This window comes from Gobio gobio (genome assembly GCF_949357685.1).
Source record: "Gobio gobio genome assembly, chromosome: 22".
NCBI lineage: Eukaryota > Metazoa > Chordata > Actinopteri > Cypriniformes > Gobionidae > Gobio > Gobio gobio.
Window position 1 is genome coordinate 700,596 of NC_137118.1, and position 20,000 is coordinate 720,595.

The 20,000-nt window shown below is 43.1% G+C and overlaps 1 protein-coding gene across 2 annotated transcripts in view; it reads left to right on the top strand.

Moving 5' to 3' along the window:
• Positions 1 to 20,000, top strand: part of dclk1a (doublecortin-like kinase 1a) — a gene marked incomplete at its 5' end in the record, with an annotated part of 101,494 nt that overhangs the window by 38,765 nt on the left and 42,729 nt on the right. For both annotated transcript variants that reach the window (XM_079804692.1, XM_079804694.1), the window contains one exon: positions 7,301 to 7,408. In XM_079804692.1, the coding sequence (XP_079660818.1) occupies positions 7,301 to 7,408 (108 nt within the window). The remainder of the gene's footprint in view (positions 1 to 7,300; positions 7,409 to 20,000) is intronic.

A 20,000-nucleotide genomic window follows, 5' to 3' on the forward strand; every position in this document is an offset into this window, starting at 1 on the left:
CCTCTCCTCCTCCTCTCTCTCCTCTCTCCTGTCCTCCACTCCTCTCTCCTCCTCCCTCCTCTCTCCTCTCCTCCTCTCTCCTCTCCTCCTCTCTCTCCTGTCCTCTCTCCTCTCCTCCTCTCTCCTCTCTCCTCTCCTCCTCTCTCCTCTCCTCCTCTCTCTCCTGTCCTCTCTCCTCTCCTCCTCCTCTCCTCCTCTCTCCTCTCCTCCTCTCTCCTCTCCTCCTCTCCTCCTCTCTCCTCTCCTCCTCTCTCCTCTCCTCCTCTCCTCTTCTCTCCTCCTCTCTCTCCTGTCCTCCACTCCTCTCTCCTCCTCTATCTCCTCTCTCTCTCCTCTCTCTCTCTCTCTCCTGTCCTCTCTCCTCTCCTCCTCCTCTCCTCCTCTCTCCTCTCCTCCTCTCTCCTCTCCTCCTCTCCTCCTCTCTCCTCTCCTCCTCTCTCCTCCTCTATCTCCTCTCTCCTCTCTCTCTCCTCCTCTCTCTCCTGTCCTCTCTCCTCTCCTCCTCCTCTCCTCCTCTCTCCTCTCCTCCTCTCTCCTCTCCTCCTCTCCTCCTCTCTCCTCTCCTCCTCTCTCCTCTCCTCCTCTCCTCTTCTCTCCTCCTCTCTCTCCTGTCCTCCACTCCTCTCTCCTCCTCCCTCCTCTCTCCTCTCTCCTCTCTCCTCTCCTTCTCTCTTCTCCCTCTCCTCCTCTCATCTCCCCTCCTCTCTCCTCCTCGCTCCTCTCCTCTCTCTCCTATCCCCTCGCTCCTCTTCTCTCCTCCTCTCCCCTCTCTTCCTCTCCTCCTCTCTCTTCTCCTCTCTCCTCCTCCTATTGTGTTGTTGTCAGGAAATGAGAGTGTGTGTGGCTCAGTAATGGTGTGGCGAGACAAAGGCTGTCCTCTCCTCCTCTCTCCTCCTCTCTCCTCTCCTCCTCCTCCTCTCTCTCCTCTCTCCTCTCCTCCTCTCTCATCTCTCCTCTCCTCTCCTCCTCTCTCCTCTCATCTCCTCCTCTCTCCTCTCCTCCTCCTCTCTCTCCTCTCCTCCTCCTCTCTCCTTCTCCTCTCCTCTTCTCAATTCAATTCAATTCAAATTTATTTGTATAGCGCTTTTCACAATACACATTGTTTCAAAGCAGCTTCACAGAAAGTGCATTTCATAAATGTACATTGAAAAATGTTACAAAGAGAATGTTAAAGAAAAATGTTAGGATAAGTTAATCAATCGTGTATTATTTTAGGCCATAACAACGCAGGCGTTGAGTCGTCTCTTCACAGGCGTCGAGTCGTCTCATCACAGGCGTGGAGTCGTCTCATCACAGGTGTCGAGTCGTCTCATCACAGGCGTTGAGTCGTCTCATCACAGGCGTCGAGTCGTCTCATCACAGGTGTCGAGTCGTCTCATCACAGGCGTCGAGTCGTCTCATCACAGGCGTCGAGTCGTCTCATCACAGGTGTCGAGTCGTCTCATCACAGGCGTTGAGTCGTCTCATCACAGGCGTCGAGTCGTCTCATCACAGGCGTCGAGTCGTCTCATCACAGGTGTCGAGTCGTCTCATCACAGGCGTCGAGTCGTCTCATCACAGGCGTCGAGTCGTCTCATCACAGGCGTCGAGTCGTCTCATCACAGGCGTCGAGTCGTATCATCACAGGCGTCGAGTCGTCTCATCACAGGCGTCGAGTCGTCTCATCACAGGCGTCGAGTCGTCTCATCACAGGCGTCGAGTCGTCTCATCACAGGCGTCGAGTCGTCTCATCACAGGCGTCGAGTCGTCTCATCACAGGCGTCGAGTCGTCTCATCACAGGCGTCGAGTCGTCTCATCACAGGCGTCGAGTCGTCTCATCACAGGCGTCGAGTCGTCTCATCACAGGCGTCGAGTCGTCTCATCACAGGCGTCGAGTCGTCTCATCACAGGCGTTGAGTCGTCTCATCACAGGCGTCGAGTCGTCTCATCACAGGCGTCGAGTCGTCTCATCACAGGCGTTGAGTCGTCTCATCACAGGCGTCGAGTCGTCTCATCACAGGCGTCGAGTCGTCTCATCACAGGCGTTGAGTCGTCTCATCACAGGCGTCGAGTCGTCTCATCACAGGCGTCGAGTCGTCTCATCACAGGCGTTGAGTCGTCTCATCACAGGCGTCGAGTCGTCTCATCACAGGCGTTGAGTCGTCTCATCACAGGCGTCGAGTCGTCTCATCACAGGCGTCGAGTCGTCTCATCACAGGCGTCGAGTCGTCTCATCACAGGCGTCGAGTCGTCTCATCACAGGCGTCGAGTCGTCTCATCACAGGCGTCGAGTCGTCTCATCACAGGCGTCGAGTCGTCTCATCACAGGCGTCGAGTCGTCTCATCACAGGTGTCGGGGCATCTGAAGTCTCCATGAGAGGCTGATACAAACTGGAGCTGACGAACTAGTTACCTCAGGACTAGTGTCCCGAGATAACAACAGAAAAGCAGATGGGAAATAATTAGCATAGCTGCTGTTCAGAATATTAATGCTGTTGGTGCGATTTAACTGTAGTATAAAACGTATTTATAATGTGAATGCTTGGCTAAAGAGATGCGTCTTTAATCTAGTTTTAAACTGGGACAGCGAGTCCGAACCTCGAACAATATCAGGAAGACTATTCCAGAGTTTAGGAGCTAAATGTGAAAAAGCCCTCCCTCCTTTAGTGGACTTAGATATCCTAGGAATGACTCCTATCTCCTCCTCTCCTCTCCTCTCCTCTCCTCCTCTCTCCTCTCTCTCCTCCTCTCCTCTCTCCTCCTCCTCTCTCCTCCTCTCCTCTCTCCTCTCTCCTCCTCTCTCTCCTCCTCTCTCCTCCTCTCTCCTCTCCTCCTTTCCTCCTCTCTCCTCCTCCTCTCTCCTCCTCTCTCCTCTCTCCTCCTCTCTCCTCTCTCCCCTCCTCTCTCCTCCTCTCCTCCTCTCTCCTCCTCTCTCCTCTCTCTCCTCTCTCCTCTCTCCCCTCCTCTCTCCTCCTCTCCTCCTCTCTCCTCCTCTCTCCTCTCTCTCCTCTCTCCTCTCTCTCCTCTCTCCTCTCTCCTCCTCTCTCCTCCTCTCTCTCCTCCTCTCTCCTCTCTCCTCCTCTCTCCTCCTCTCCTCCTCTCTCCTCTCTCCTCCTCTCTCCTCCTCTCCTCCTCTCTCCTCCTCTCCTCCTCTCTCCTCTCCTCTCTCTCATCCTCTCTCCTCCTCCTCTCTCCTCCTCTCTCCTCTCCTCCTCTCTCCTCCTCCTCTCTCCTCCTCTCTCCTCTCCTCCTCTCTCCTCTCCTCCTCTCTCCTCCTCCTCTCTCCTCTCCTCCTCTCTCCTCTCTCCTCCTCTCTCTTCCTCTCTCCTCTCTCCTCCTCTCTCCTCCTCCTCTCTCCTCCTCTCTCCTCTCCTCCTCTCTCCTCCTCCTCTCTCCTCCTCTCTCCTCTCCTCCTCTCTCCTCTCTCCTCCTCTCCTTCTCTCCTCCTCTCTCCTCTCCTCCTCTCCTTCTGTCCTCCTCTCTCCTCCTCTCTCCTCCTCCTCCTCTCTCCTTCTCTCTCCTCCTCTCTCCTCTTCTCTCCTCCTCCTCCTCTCTCCTTCTCTCCTCCTCTCTCCTCCTCTTGTTGTGTTATCAGGAAAGGAGAATCTGGCTCCGTCAGTAATGGTGTGGCGAGACTAAGGCTGTCCTCTGTGCTGATATGAGCTCAGTTTTCTGAAGTGTATTTGAAGAGTTCTCTCTATTATTGTTGGATGTTTTGTCCCATAATCTGTCCATCTGTGTGTGTGTCTGTCTATCTCTCCATCGAAGTATCCATCTGTCTGTCTGTCTGTCTGTCCATCTGTGTCTGTCTATCTGTGTGTCTGTCTGTCTATCTGTATAACTAATGTAATGAATATGCGATGATTATGGTGTGAATTCGAGTCAATCATGAGTAGATGTGATTATGAGAACCGAGAGGAACATATGAAGCTTCCCGATGGCGAGATGGATGGAGCCAGAATGGCAAAGATTTCCCTGAAGAACGCAGCTTTAATATAATATGAGCAGAATGCTACCCCATAAGAGCACTTTGTCAGTGATGTTAATTTTTATTTGATCCATAATACTCAAAGTTATAAAATCATTATTGTCGATGAAGATGATTATGTAAGTCTGTGATTAACAATCGTGAGAAAGCATATTTTTTTGTATATCATCATATAAGGAGGTGATTTGGAGAGTTAAGGGCTGAAACTGGCTCTATGTGACTCCATGGAGACGGAAGTGTCTTGGCATTTACTGTCACACCTGCAGTCAGCGATCCGGCTCTCTGAGTGTTTATATACACAGGGTTATTGCAGCAGTTCTGCAGAATCTCTGATTTGTGTTTAGGGTTAAGGTCTTGCCATCTTTTCCATCACACTTGCATAAATGTGCTTCACAAGCGGAGGATTCATTTAGTGCTTCAGTTTAAGGATTATCTTCGGCTAGAGTTTGAGTTTTAGAGGATTTTTAAAGAGGATTTGAGATAGCAATCAAACTAGTCAGTCATTTGGTGATGTGCAAGTAAAAACTAATCAAGCAATCAGATCTTAGTTTAATCACTCTAAAAGGGCCACAGGTGTGTAACTCCAGCTCTAGGCCTGCAGACGCTTCTACACACACTAGAGAGAGAATGGGCCGCTCTCAGGAGCGTGTGTGTGTGTGTGTGTGTGTGTGTGTGTGTGTGTGTGTGTGTTCGCTTCTACACACATTAGAGAGAGAATGGGCCGCTCTCAGGAGTGTGTGTGTGTGTGTGTGTGTGTGTGTGTGTGTGTTCGCTTCTACACACATTAGAGAGAGAATGGGCCGCTCTCAGGAGTGTGTGTGTGTGTGTGTGTGTGTGTGTGTTCGCAGAGTGGGGTCAGCTCATGCTGAGGGTCACAGAAGTGGCCAACTTTCTGCAGAGTCAAGAGCTCCAGACCTCCAAACTTCTGTGGCCTTCAGATGAGCTCAAGAAAAGTGTGTAGAGCTTCATGGAATGGGTTTCCATGGCCGAGCAGCTCATCCAAGCCTTAGTGCAATGCAAAGCGTGGGATGCAGTGGGGTAAAGCGCGCCGCCACTGGACTCTAGAGCAGTGGAGACGTGTTTTCTGAGTGACCAATCACGCTTCTCTGTCTGACAATCCCATGGACGAGTCTGGGTTTGGCGGTTGCCAGGAGAACGGGACTTGCCTGACTGCATTGTGCCAAGTGTAAAGTTTGGTGGAGGGGGGATTATGGGGTGGGGCTGTTTTTCAGGGGTTAGTTCCAGTTAAAGGAACTCTTAATGCTTCACCAAGACATTTTGGACAATTACATGCTCTCATTTTTGTGGGCCCAGTTTGGGGACGGCCCCTTCCTGTCCCAGCATGACTGCTCCAGTGCTCAAAGCGTCTCCATAAAGACATGGATGAGGAGTTTGGTGGAGGAACTGGAGTCCTGACCTCAACCCGATAGAACAGCTTTGGGATGAATTCAGTGTTAATTTCGTTGACGAATAATTTCCGTCAACAACCATTTTTCACTAACGAAAACGAGACGATAACTAAATAAAAACTATGACGAAAATCAACTGTCATTTTCGTCAACAAATAAAATTGAGACAAATGTTAGTGAGGTTGGATTAGGGCAGAGATGGGGTCAGAACTGATGTCCTGCGTCACAGATGAGCACATTTGATCTGAACTGATCTAACCTCTGGAAAACACACACACACACACACACACACACACACACCCAATCCAGCTCCAGAGCCGCTCAATCAATAACACACACACACACACACACACAATCCAGCTCCAGAGCCGCTCAATCAATAACACACACACACACACACACACACACCCAATCCAGCTCCAGAGCCGCTCAATCAATAACACACACACACACACACACACACACACAATCCAGCTCCAGAGCCGCTCAATCAATAACACACACACACACACACACACACACCCAATCCAGCTCCAGAGCCGCTCAATCAATAACACACACACACACACACACACACACACACACCCAATCCAGCTCCAGAGCGGCTCAATCAATCAATAACACACACACACACACACACACTCACACACACACACCCCCAATCAAGCTCCAGAGCCGCTCAATCAATAACACACACACACACACACACACACACACACACAAACACACACACACCCAATCCAGCTCCAGAGCCGCTCAATCAATAACACACACACACACACACACACACACCCCCAATCCAGCTCCAGAGCCGCTCAATCAATAACGCACACACACACACACACACACACACTCACACACACACACCCCCAATCCAGCTCCAGAGCCGCTCAATCAATTACACACACACACACACACACACACACACACACACACAATCCAGCTCCAGAGCGGCTCAATCAATCAATAACACACACTTATGCCAGACCAGTATTTATGAACTAATGCTGAGGAATATGACAATGTTTACTTTATGATGTTTATATAGTAATATGTTTTAGACGGTTGTAATAATGGATATTTGATCTCCTGAACTTGAATGAGCTCCTGCAACTGCAATAGAGGCGCAGACATTTCAAAATAAGAGTCCTGGTGTATTTCCAGCTGGTTTATCATTAAAAGTCACGCATTATATATTCGTATTGGCTGACACAATAAACTGTATTTAATTCCATTCCCATTAAATTCATAGTCAGGAGGAAAGACCAGTATTTGACACATATTCAATAAATTAACAGGTTATAATAGTTCACAACAAATCTTCATTACTTGAAATTAAATAAATGTTAACTGAAATTAAAAAAATAAACAAACTTATTTTAAGCTTTAGCTTCACCTGATATGGCCTACTGACTAAAGCAGAAATACAGAGTTATAAAAACTATATAGATGTTTTTAAAAAAATAAACAAAAAGTGAATTAAGCTCTTTCGTGTATTTTTAATGTCAAAAACAAAATGATGTCAAAATGTCAGTTCGAGTGTCAGTCGGTTATGTGACGCTTAAATGCTTAATGTATTAGAATTTAACTAAACTCATTAGATTTTAGGAGACTAAAACTAAAAACAATTCAAGTGACTAAAATATGACTAAAACTCAAAACTTGCTGTCAAAATTAACACTGGATGAATTAGAGCGGAGACTGAGAGCCAGGCCTTCTCGTCCAACATCACAAATGAAGAATCCCCATAAACACACTCCTAAACCTTGAGGAAAGAAGAGCTGGAGCTGTTAGAGCTCCATATTAAACCCTACGGATGGAGAATGGGAAGCTCATGTGTGTGTGAAGGGGCGGCACAACATGCATGCATGTTCAAAGTACTTTCATTAGTTTTCTATCTAATGTGATCTTGTTGTGTGCCAGAATGCCGAGTGGTGAAATCCGCGTCCTATGGGAAGATGGGGTCTCTAAACAGAAGCTCTCCCAGAAGTGTTGCCCTTTCCCGACGCAGCAAGTCTCCTTCTGGATCAGGTAATGATCCTTCCTGCATTTATGCTCCAGCAAATGCTTCACATGTGAACTCCCTTCTCAGACATTTGTTAAAACAAGATAATTAATTTCTCAGATAAAAAACAAATAAACAGGAAGTCATGCGTGTGTGACAGCTCTCCTGGAGCGGAGTGTGTGTTTGCTGGCGTTCAGATATAGCCGTCTGATTCAGAAGGGCACATCCCGATGGAGAGGAGTCAAAGACGAGAGAGATATGAGATATTGAGGCATGGGAGGGAGGAAGATGGGGTGATGAGAGAGAGAGAGAGAGAGAGAGAGAGAGACTCAGTCTTGCAGATCCAGATCAACCGTTGTGCAATGAATACTGTTGTGTGTGATCTGAATTATAGGCACTATGCGGTTTGCTTTTGTTGCCGTTTGCACCGTGATTACCATATTCAAATGCCATTGCTACTCCATTACAAAAAGCTAATAGTGTTAGTGTTGCTTCGGATTGAATGCAGAGTCTGTGCATCGACTACTTGCTTATTAAGTAGATGTTAGATATACAGGCATGATTTTTTTCCAGCTGGATTGATCCTATTGATGCTTCTCTGTGTATCCGTGCCCTAGTTTTCCGTCTTCACCTCTGTAAGATGTGTGGCAGAGACTTCGAGAAGCCGAGTCGTCTGCGATATGATTGGTTTAAATCGTACCAGTTGAATCTCTATGAGTAGAGGTTTGGCTCAAATTCTATCCGGTCGTCATGGAGACGCCGGCTCAGGGAGCTGTGCCTTGGAGACAATAGAGGTGCCCATATATGGGCGTCCCTTCCTGTTTGGCAGGCTGAGCGGAAGCAGAGTGTGGCTCATCACTTCTCGTCAGGCGCTGTTTCTCCGCAGACGTGATCCATAAAAGCGTGGAATCGCTTTCGCTTCGAGTGCTCGTGTGCCAGGCATCCATTTCCACAATTCAGCCGTTAATCCTGTAAGAGACCGCAGGGCTGACACATGTTTGCAAAGGTTTCATTACCGCTCTGGATTGAGGACACAGTCACTGCAGGCGGCAAAGTTTGATGATCGTTTGGAAATAAAGTTTGAAGAAATTAAAAAGTTATAGACATTATGCTGGGTGTGTAGCTTCTTTGGCTGCCAGGGTTTTCAATCAGAAGGTCCGTGGAGAGCAAAGGCTGTAAATATAACATTTCAACAACTTGCTAGGTTTAACCATAGGCTTTTGTACATCTATTTGTGCACCAAATACTCCAAATGTTTTTTAGATTTTCTTTTTATTATTGGTCTAAAGGCCAAGATAAGCCGATACTGAAGGGACTTAAACTGCAGTTCATGGTCTGGCCACTAGAGGAGCAGAATCTCACTGAGCTGATGTTAAAATGGCCAACTTTACAGCAGAAGAACACATGTTTACAGTCTGGGACAAACTGTGCTTTTGGTCTGTACGGCTAATGTTGCCCTTCATGACGACTGTGAGGGGGGGATTTATTTATAACTCACTCGTTTACATTATATAAAGCCTTAAAGTTCTGCATAATTAAGGGCGTGGCCACTTTGAGTGGCAGGTGGATTGCCGTTTGTCTGCTGTCTGTTAGTCATCAGCTCCGCCCACGTCCCGCCTCTTTGCCCATGATCTGTTATCCGGGAGTGACACAACTGTCTATTTCTGCAGATATATTCGTCTATATTCGTCATTCAAAAGGGAAACCAGCGCTCCAGGCTGCAGATACACAAACCGTAAACAAATCAGCATTTAGAGATATTTTTAAGATGGTAGAATGCAATTTTACTGATGCTAGAAACGTGGCTTTCAAACGAAAGATTGGTATCAAAGAGCACACCCAGGTTCCTCACTGACCAGAGGACTGGACAGAGCATCAAGTGTTAGACAGTATTCTAGGTCACTACTTGTGGAGCTTTTTTGGCCAATAATTAAAAATTCATTTTTTTCTGAATTGAGTTGCAGGAAATGACCGGTCATCCAATGTTTTATATCAGCTCTGCATTACGTTAATCTTGTGAATTGGTAAGTTTCGTCAGGGCATGAAGAAATATAGAGCTGAGTATCGTCAGCATAACAATGAAAACTAACGCCATGCTTCCTAATGATATCTCCCAGTGGTAGCATGTACAGGGTGAAGAGTAGCGGTCCTAGCACTGAGCCCTGTGGTACTCCATACTGAACTTGTGCTCGCTGGGACATCTCTTCATTTACTGCTACAAACTGCTTCATTAAGTTTAGGTTGGTGGTCTCTGGGTCTGTAAAGTTAAAAAGCCCTGCCTTATTAAAATGTTGTAGTTATTTAACTTAGTCTCCACCCGCAGCTAATACACACAAACACATGTCTTTATTTCTCGCTCTCCTACTAGGAGTCCCACACTGATGTGGGCAGGTTTATACTTAGTGGAGGCGTCCTGTACTTTCTCAGCAAGACACAAACAGTGGACGGATATGATTGCCATTGCAATTTTATGGCTGTTGCGTTGCTTTTTGATTGTTGCTACTTCTGGGTTTAGTCGATGACATTGTATTCACAGCTACCGGGAAAAACAAGGGTCAGTTTATGGACTAAAAATGCTCTCATTCTGGCTGATGAACAGACATCTGCCTTTTAATCTGTCAGACAGCGTAGGTCAAATGTGAGATATTTCTTGGAATGAATCAGATTAGTGATTTGAAGAAAGGTCTAGCTGTGCTTTCAGTGTCTGCTCGCTGTATGAGTGCTGTTTATATAATGCACTCTGTCAGGCTAAGTATAGCACATTGATTTCTGTTTGAGAGTGGCCTGCACACCTTTAAACACACATGAACGCACTTTACCTGATGTAGTTCTATACAAATGGCACTGATGTACTGTTTGTGTACGGTTCCGAGAAGCCTTTTGTTTTTTAACACAACGAAAAACCGAAGCCCGTGTCATCCTACGGATTATTCACAGTTTGAGCGGTACGATCAAGTGTTGAGCATGACAACACATTTAGAGGTGCTTTAACAAAGGAGACACAGCGAGACAGACATAAACAGCCTCTCTCTGTCATATTTATCAACAGCTGTGTGGGATGGCAGAGATGCTTCATTACAGACTGCATCTCTTTCTGTGCCTGTCCTATTTACTAAAGGCATCCTTCCAATGGATTTCTGATCTATAATCTTAGGTCGTTTGTGTTAAGCTTTCCTTTGAGTTTGCACGGAGGGGCTTGACTGAATTTTTATCTGAGCAGTTTATCCAGAGAGTAAACTTTAATTAGAGCACCGGAAAGTAATCTCTAATCATCTCGAAACACCGCTGGCTGACTGTCCTCGGGAAATGCAGAGCCGCTCCTGTCACTCTAATTCAGAGACCTTGTTATTATTCTCACTGTGTAATTCTGGCCAGTCGCTCAGCTTGTTACTGGCAAACCTACAAACAGCTCATTAACCCATTAGCATGTGCCATATTGCAGGAAAACAGAACTATAACTTTTGTTAACGCATGTTCCTTATTGTGTATGATTCATCAGTGCATGTTATGCCAAAGAAACATGTAAGTCTTCATTATCTTCTTAATCAAAGTGTATTCTCTTGGAAATTACTTTATTTCAACGGATGTTAGCTACACTCTAAGAAAAGTCTGTAAAAATAGGACCCAATGTACTATGTGTCACAAGTGTTTGCAGGAATACAGACGACGAGTAATGTTCCAAACAACTCTTACAATCCAAAAGGCAGGCAGACAAGTAGTGCAAACACAACTAAACATAACAGTGACCGGACAAGAAATGCAGGAACAACTTAAGTAGTAAACACAAACTAAGATAATTACAGCTGACACATACAAACTAATTATGACATACCCAAGGAGACAGATGAGTGGGGTTTTCTCAGATGTAATATACATAAACTGAAACTGATCAGTATCTTTTTGTATAGATTTTTTTCTTATAGCGTAGGCTACACAGGTTACTGGTTAACATTTACATCTGTGCATCTGGCATTTTTTATCCAAAGTGATTTGCATTCCATATTGCATATATTTGATCAGTTTATGCATTCTCTGGGAATCAAATCCATGACCTTGGTGAGCCCTAATAGACAAATCCAAGTCAAGTCTCAAGTCATTGGGTCCAAGTCCAAGTCAAGTCTCAAGTCTTTGATGTCCAAGTACAAGTCAAATCTCAAGTCATTGGTCCAAGTCCAAGTCAAGTCTAAAGTCTTTGAGGTTCAAATCAAGTCTCAAGTCTTTGAGGTTCAAGTCCAAGTCAAGTCTCAAGTTTTTGACGTCCAAGTCAAGTCTCAAGTCATTGGGTCCAAGTCAAGTCTCAAGTTTTTGAGGTCCAAGTCAAGTCTCAAGTCTTTGAGGTCCAAGTCTAAGTTAAGTCTCAAGTCTTTGAGGTCCAAGTCAAGTCTCAAGTCTTTGAGGTCCAAGTCTAAGTTAAGTCTCAAGTCTTTGAGGTCCAAGTCAAGTCTCAAGTCTTTGAGGTCCAAGTCAAGTCTCAAGTCTTTGAGGTCCAAGTCAAGTCTCAAGTCTTTGAGGTCCAAGTCAAGTCTCAAGTCTTTGAGGTCCAAGTCTAAGTTAAGTCTCAAGTCTTTGAGGTCCAAGTCAAGTCTCAAGTCTTTGAGGTCCAAGTCAAGTCTCAAGTCTTTGAGGTCCAAGTCTAAGTTAAGTCTCAAGTCTTTGAGGTCCAAGTCAAGTCTCAAGTCTTTGAGGTCCAAGTCAAGTCTCAAGTCTTTGAGGTCCAAGTCTAAGTTAAGTCTCAAGTCTCTGAGGTCCAAGTCAAGTCTCAAGTCTTTGAGGTCCAAGTCAAGTCTCAAGTCTTTGAGGTCCAAGTCAAGTCTCAAGTTTTCAAGGTCCAAGTCAAGTCTCAAGTCATTGGTCCAAGTCTAAGTCAAGTGTCAAGTCTTTGAGGTCCACGTCAAATCTCAAGTCTTTGAGGTCCAAGTCTAAGTCAAGTCTCAAGTCTTTGAGGTCCACGTCAAATCTCAAGTCTTTGAGGTCCAAGTCTAAGTTAAGTCTCAAGTCTTTGAGGTCCAAGTCAAATCTCAAGTCTTTGAGGTCCAAGTCAAGTCTCAAGCTTTCGAGGTCCAAATCAAGTCTTAAGTCTTTGAGGTTCAAGTCCAAGTCAAGTCTAAAGTCTTTGAGGTCCAAATCAAGTCTCAAGTTTTTGAGGTCCAAGTCAAGTCTCAAGTCATTGGTCCTAGTCCAAGTCAAGTCAAGTCTCAAGTTTTTGACGTCCAAGTCAAGTCTCAAGTCATTGGTCCAAGTCTAAGTCAAGTGTCAAGTCTTTGAGGTCCAAGTCAAGTCTCAAGCTTTCGAGGTCCAAATCAAGTCTTAAGTCTTTGAGGTTCAAGTCCAAGTCAAGTCTAAAGTCTTTGTTCTATTTTTGTATTTTGATAAGCGGTAACCAAACCTGTGCCGACAGTGTTTCTAATTTCAGTAGTTAGCCATCTTTAATGCCACTATTTTCCCCTATTTTACTCACAAATATATTTCCTTAAGTAAAATTATTTGTGAATGTTGTTTTGACTTTATATGCAAGGTCAGAATGAATTGTCTTTATTGGCCAATATTATGATTAATTTTCATCTGTTTTTTATGTTTTTATGCATGTTGTAATTTAACCAGAATCAAGACAATTATTAGAGTTTACAATGCTATTTAAGAAGAAAAAAAACTAAACAGATGTATAATATTGACTGTAATATAAAAGAATGATCAGCTCTCTGTCTGCAATAAAAGCGTATGAAAGTCATGTTTGTTTGGTGATGGAATAAATGTTTCGCAGCCCTTATTACACAGGGACTGATATTACTGTATCCTGGTCCACTCTGTCTATCTCCTCTCTGAAAGCCTGTTGTGCATATCACATATGCACCATAAATAGAAATTTCATTAAAAATGATATCCACTGTGAGACAGATGCGCTTTGGTGACTGTACTCAGAGCAGAGCCGCAGAAACGGACAGAACCATGTCTGGATGCTACTGTAATAATGCAGTAGTGTCTTTATAACTTGTGCGTGTGTTCGTTCTTATGCCATGTGTATATTTCCACTCTCATTTATCTTTTTTTTAACATCTCATATTTGCTATATTAACTTTTTTTGTATCTATGCAATGATTTTCTCTTCTGTCTTTTGAACCCTTCAGGCGTTTCTCTGCTCATATTTGTGATGAGTTTAATAAAAACATTATCAATTAAAAGCCTTAAAACATAATCATCTCTGACTGATCGTAAGTCATTCATATTCAGACAGGAGTCATTTCTGTTGAGCTGGAGTGGGAGTGTTAGATCAGGACAGGGGTATGTCAGGGGAGGACGCTGTGCCTCGTTTACAGTCCCTTTTGGATCATATTCTCGTTTTGAATTATGGACAAAGGGTCAGATGCAAACAGCGGAGCAAACTGCACCTGGTGTGAAAGAGAGAAGTAAACAGAGAGAGAGAGAGAGGGAGAGAGAGAGGGTCACATCACTGGATCCATCCTCCCACAGCTGAGCATGTTACACAAGAGCAAACTCAGAGTCATTTCTCTCCTTTCACTGTCTAAATTTATATCATATCCCATACAGTACATAACATATGGCCATCCTCCCAGCGGGACCTGCAGTGCTGTAACATCCTCTAGAGCTGCCGGCATTTATATCTGTGTGTTAATGGGGAAGGGGGAATACATCCCACCTCAGGTTGGGTTATGAACGGGATATTTCATTACTGCAGTCATGGAAATGGATGTACATTTCAGCTGTCAAACCTTACGACCACAACGAAAACATTCATTGTTATTCAGGGTGTGATTATTTCATATTTATCAGATGAACGCAACCCAGTCTAGTTTTGAATATCCCTTGCTTTAGACGTTCTGTGATCTCCCGAAAAGGGGTTTAAGGATATTTGGATCTCCTTGTCTCAGGCGGTGGGACAGATTGTTGCCATTTCTGACGGGGAACTTTGAGAACGTGTTGAGAACTAACCCCAAAATAAAGCAGTGATGAGTCTGTCTGTGAAGCATCACTTGCATCAAATTAATGAAGCGCCACAGATTGTGCTAATGAGTGTAATTCTCCCCCCCAGTCTGACACACGCACATACGCACACACTCACACACACCTACGCACACACATACGCTCACACGCACAAACTCGCGTACACACTCACAGACACACACACCTACGCACATTCACTCACACGCACACACACACACTCACACACACAAACTCGCGTGCACACTCACAGACATATGCACACACACATACGCAAACACTCACACACACCTACGCACACACATACGCTCACACGCACAAACTCGCGTACACACTCACAGACATACGCACACACTCACACACACCTACGCACATTCACTCACACGCACACACACACACTCACACACACACACAAACTCGCGTGCACACTCACAGACATATGCACACACACATACGCACACACTCACACACACCTATGCACACTCACTCACACACACACACTCACGCACACACATACGCTCACACGCACAAACTCCCGTGCACACTCACTCACACACACACACTCACGCACACACATACGCTCACATGCACAAACTCGCGTGCACACTCACAGACATACACACACACACACTCACACCTACGCACATTCACTCACACGCACACACACACACTCACACACACAAACTCGCGTGCACACTCACAGACATACGCACACACTCACACACACCTACGCACATTCACTCACACACACACTCACACACACAAACTCGCGTGCACACTCACAGACATATGCACACACACATACGCACACACTCACACTCACCAACACACATACACTCACACGCACAAACTCCCGTGCACACTCACTCACACACACACACACACACTCACGCACACACATACGCTCACATGCACAAACTCCCGTGCACACTCACTCACACACACACCTACGCACATTCACTCACACACACACTCACACACACAAACTCGCGTGCACACTCACAGACATATGCACACACACATACGCACACACTCACACACACACACACACTCACCAACACACATACACTCACACGCACAAACTCCCGTGCACACTCACTCACACACACACACTCACGCACACACATACGCTCACATGCACAAACTCCCGTGCACACTCACTCACACACACACACTCACACACACACATACACTCACATGCACAAACTCCCGTGCACACTCACAGACATATGCACACACACCTACGCACATTCACTCACGCACACACACACTCACATGCACAAACTTGCGAGGTGAAAGTGTGGCCGTCATAAACCTCTTGATATTCAAAGCAAAAATATGATTTGGATGATTTTGAGCCTTTTAAACAGTGAGAGTTGACATATTCCACTATATTTATGAGATTTAAACCTCACAAAAATCAGTAAACACACTCTCTGCATGCGTTTTAAAGAGAACTTGGTGAACTCAAAAACTCTTTAATGTGTTTATTTTTGGCAGGAAGCCATTTAGAATCAATCACTTTCAATAATAATAGACTAAACGCTGAAAGTATTGACATCTAACGAGCCATAATTGATCTGTAAACACCACACAGATCACACAGGGTCGTGTTGACAAAGTGCTTTCGTGAAGAAGTACTTTTATTGGCTTTTCGAAACATCTGAATTCCCCAGACACACACACACACACACACACACACGCGTGGAATCCTCATGTTGAGCCGACACTATTTGCTGTCTGTGTTGCTACCTGGTGTTATTCAGAAACCAAATAAATAACTCAATAACTAAGTAATTATATAAATGCCTGAAAGCAAATAATACATAACTGAGTTAAAGGCGCACTATGTAGTTTTTCGCCACTAGAGGTCACTTTTATTATGACACAGTCGAGCGTTATCGCTTCTTCTTCTTCTTCTTCCGCTGGGGGGGGTGCAGCGCTGTTTTATCATATTACACACATTTGAGTGTGTTATGTTGTCAGTGATGGGAATAACGGCGTTATAGATAAAACGGAATTCTTTTTTTCAGTAACGAGTAATCAAACGAATGACTGTTTCTCCCGTTACAACGCCGTTAGCGTTACTGAGGGGAAAATGCGGCGTTACTATAATTGAGCTCACTGGAGCGGTTTTTAGCGGCCACAAAATGAGTGACTAAAAACCCAGGTGATAACGTGAGCTCCACTACCAAAGGAGTAGTAAAGTACTGATAATATTTACACTATAGTAGATCTACTGATAATATTTACACTATAGTAGATCTACTGATAATATTTACACTATAGTAGATCTACTGATAATATTTACACTATAGTAGATCTACTGATAATATTTACACTATAGTAGGTCTACTGATAATATTTACACTATAGTAGATCTACTGATAATATTTACACTATAGTAGATCTACTGATAATATTTACACTATAGTAGGCCTACTGATAATATTTACACTATAGTAGGTCTACTGATAATATTTACACTATAGTAGATCTACTGATAATATTTACACTATAGTAGATCTACTGATAATATTTACACTATAGTAGGCCTACTGATAATATTTACACTATAGTAGGTCTACTGATAATATTTACACTATAGTAGGCCTACTGATAATATTTACACTATAGTAGGCCTACTGATAATATTTACACTATAGTAGGTCTACTGATAATATTTACACTATAGTAGATCTACTGATAATATTTACACTATAGTAGATCTACTGATAATATTTAAACTATAGTAGGCCTACTGATAATATTTACACTATAGTAGGTCTACTGATAATATTTACACTATAGTAGATCTACTGATAATATTTACACTATAGTAGATCTACTGATAATATTTACACTATAGTAGATCTACTGATAATATTTACACTATAGTAGATCTACTGATAATATTTACACTATAGTAGATCTACTGATAATATTTACACTATAGTAGGCCTACTGATAATATTTACACTATAGTAGGTCTACTGATAATATTTACACTATAGTAGATCTACTGATAATATTTACACTATAGTAGGCCTACTGATAATATTTACACTATAGTAGGTCTACTGATAATATTTACACTATAGTAGGCCTACTGATAATATTTACACTATAGTAGATCTACTGATAATATTTACACTATAGTAGATCTACTGATAATATTTACACTATAGTAGGCCTACTGAAAATATTTACACTATAGTAGGTCTACTGATAATATTTACACTATAGTAGGCCTACTGATAATATTTACACTATAGTAGGTCTACTGATAATATTTACACTATAGTAGGCCTACTGATAATATTTACACTATAGTAGGTCTACTGATAATATTTACACTATAGTAGGCCTACTGATAATATTTACACTATAGTAGGTCTACTGATAATATTTACACTATAGTAGGTCTACTGATAATATTTACACTATAGTAGATCTACTGATAATATTTACACTATAGTAGGTCTACTGATAATATTTACACTATAGTAGGTCTATTGATAATGTTTACACTATAGTAGATCTACTGATAATATTTACACTATAGTAGGTCTACTGATAATATTTACACTATAGTAGGTCTACTGATAATATTTACACTATAGTAGGTCTACTGATAATATTTACACTATAGTAGGTCTACTGATAATATTTACACTATAGTAGTAGATCTACTGATAATATTTACACTATAGTAGGTCTACTGATAATATTTACACTATAGTAGATCTACTGATAATATTTACACTATAGTAGATCTACTGATAATATTTACACTATAGTAGGTCTACTGATAATATTTACACTATAGTAGGTCTACTGATAATATTTACACTATAGTAGGTCTACTGATAATATTTACACTATAGTAGGTCTACTGATAATATTTACACTATAGTAGATCTACTGATAATATTTACACTATAGTAGGTCTACTGATAATATTTACACTATAGTAGATCTACTGATAATATTTACACTATAGTAGATCTACTGATAATATTTACACTATAGTAGGTCTACTGATAATATTTACACTATAGTAGGTCTACTGATAATATTTACACTATAGTAGGTCTACTGATAATATTTACACTATAGTAGGTCTACTGATAATATTTACACTATAGTAGGTCTACTGATAATATTTACACTATAGTAGGTCTACTGATAATATTTACAATAATGTATTGAATGTGATAGGTGTCTCTCACATTGTCCCACAGCAACATTACAATAGTGTACATTAATGTACAATGTTTTATAATAATAATTTATTCTATTTAGTGTCCAATTCATTCATTTAACATATTTAATATTGGGGGCATCCAAGTTATTTGACATATTTGAACATTTGAAAAAACAAACAAAAAAAGGAACGCAGTAATTACTTTCCTTGGTAATTAGTTACTTTTATAATGATGTAACTCAGTTACTAACTCAGTTACTATTTGTAAGAAGTAACTAGTAACTATAACTAATTACTTTTTTAAAGTAACGTGCCCAACACTGTATATTGTAATCAAGCGGCTCCTCCGCAGTTTCTCCTGAAGGGACTTAAACTGCAGTTCATGGACTGGCCACTAGAGGAGCAGAATCTCATTGAGCTCATGTTAAAATGGCCAACTTTACAGCAGAAGAACACATGTTTACAGTCTGGGACAAACTGTGCTTTTGGTCTGTACGGCTAATGTTGCCCTTCATGACGACTGTGAGGGGGGGATTTATTTATAACTCATTCTTTTACATTATATAAAGCCTTTAAGTTCTGCATAATTAAGGGCGTGGCCACTTTGAGTGACAGGTGGATAGTAGGGATGTGACGGTGAGGAAATTTCCCCACCGGTTAATTGATGTGTGACAACACCGGTAATACCGGTATCACCGGCGGAGGCTTTTAAATCACTAATTCTATCTAACCGAAGTAACATGCACACGACCGCTCTGAACTGAAAACCGTCCGTAAAGCCCTGTTTATACTTGACACGCCCGCATGAGTGCGAGGGTGCGTGCGGCAAAAATAGATGCGCGCAGTCAGCGTAGCGGAGGCTCACACTGCGGAACCAGGCCAAAGTAAACATTGCGCGCTATGTGCGGTCGTGCACAATTTACTTTCGATTTTGAATTAGCAGCAATTGGGCTGCGGGTTGCTTGAATTGTGGGTTCATTAGCCTATTATTTTTAATGAAAAACACAACAACAAAACAAATGACAACCTCCCTTAAATAGCCGCTTTTACGTTTCGCTTTGAAACCAAATCTTCCGCGATGATCTCAGTCAGCTCCTCACTCTTAAATCTGATGAATGACTCCTGCTGCTGCCGAGACTCACGGTTGGATCCTGCTTTATTAAGCAGATACATTCAGTTTTTATTTGTATTGTCTGTTCTCTAACTGAACTAAATTATTTTGTTACTATAAAAAATCAAAAAGACGGTGGGCGGTGCCACGGTGGGCAAGTGATGTAACCGGTGTTGATTCTGGACACCGTTAACACCGGCAACACCGGCAACACCGACTATCGTAGCAAGCCTATTGGATTGCCGTTTGTCTGCTGTCTGTTAGTCATCCCCTTAGCTCCTCCCACGTCCCGCCTCTTTGCCCATTTTTTGTTATGCGTGAGTGACGCGCGGATGGATGTTTT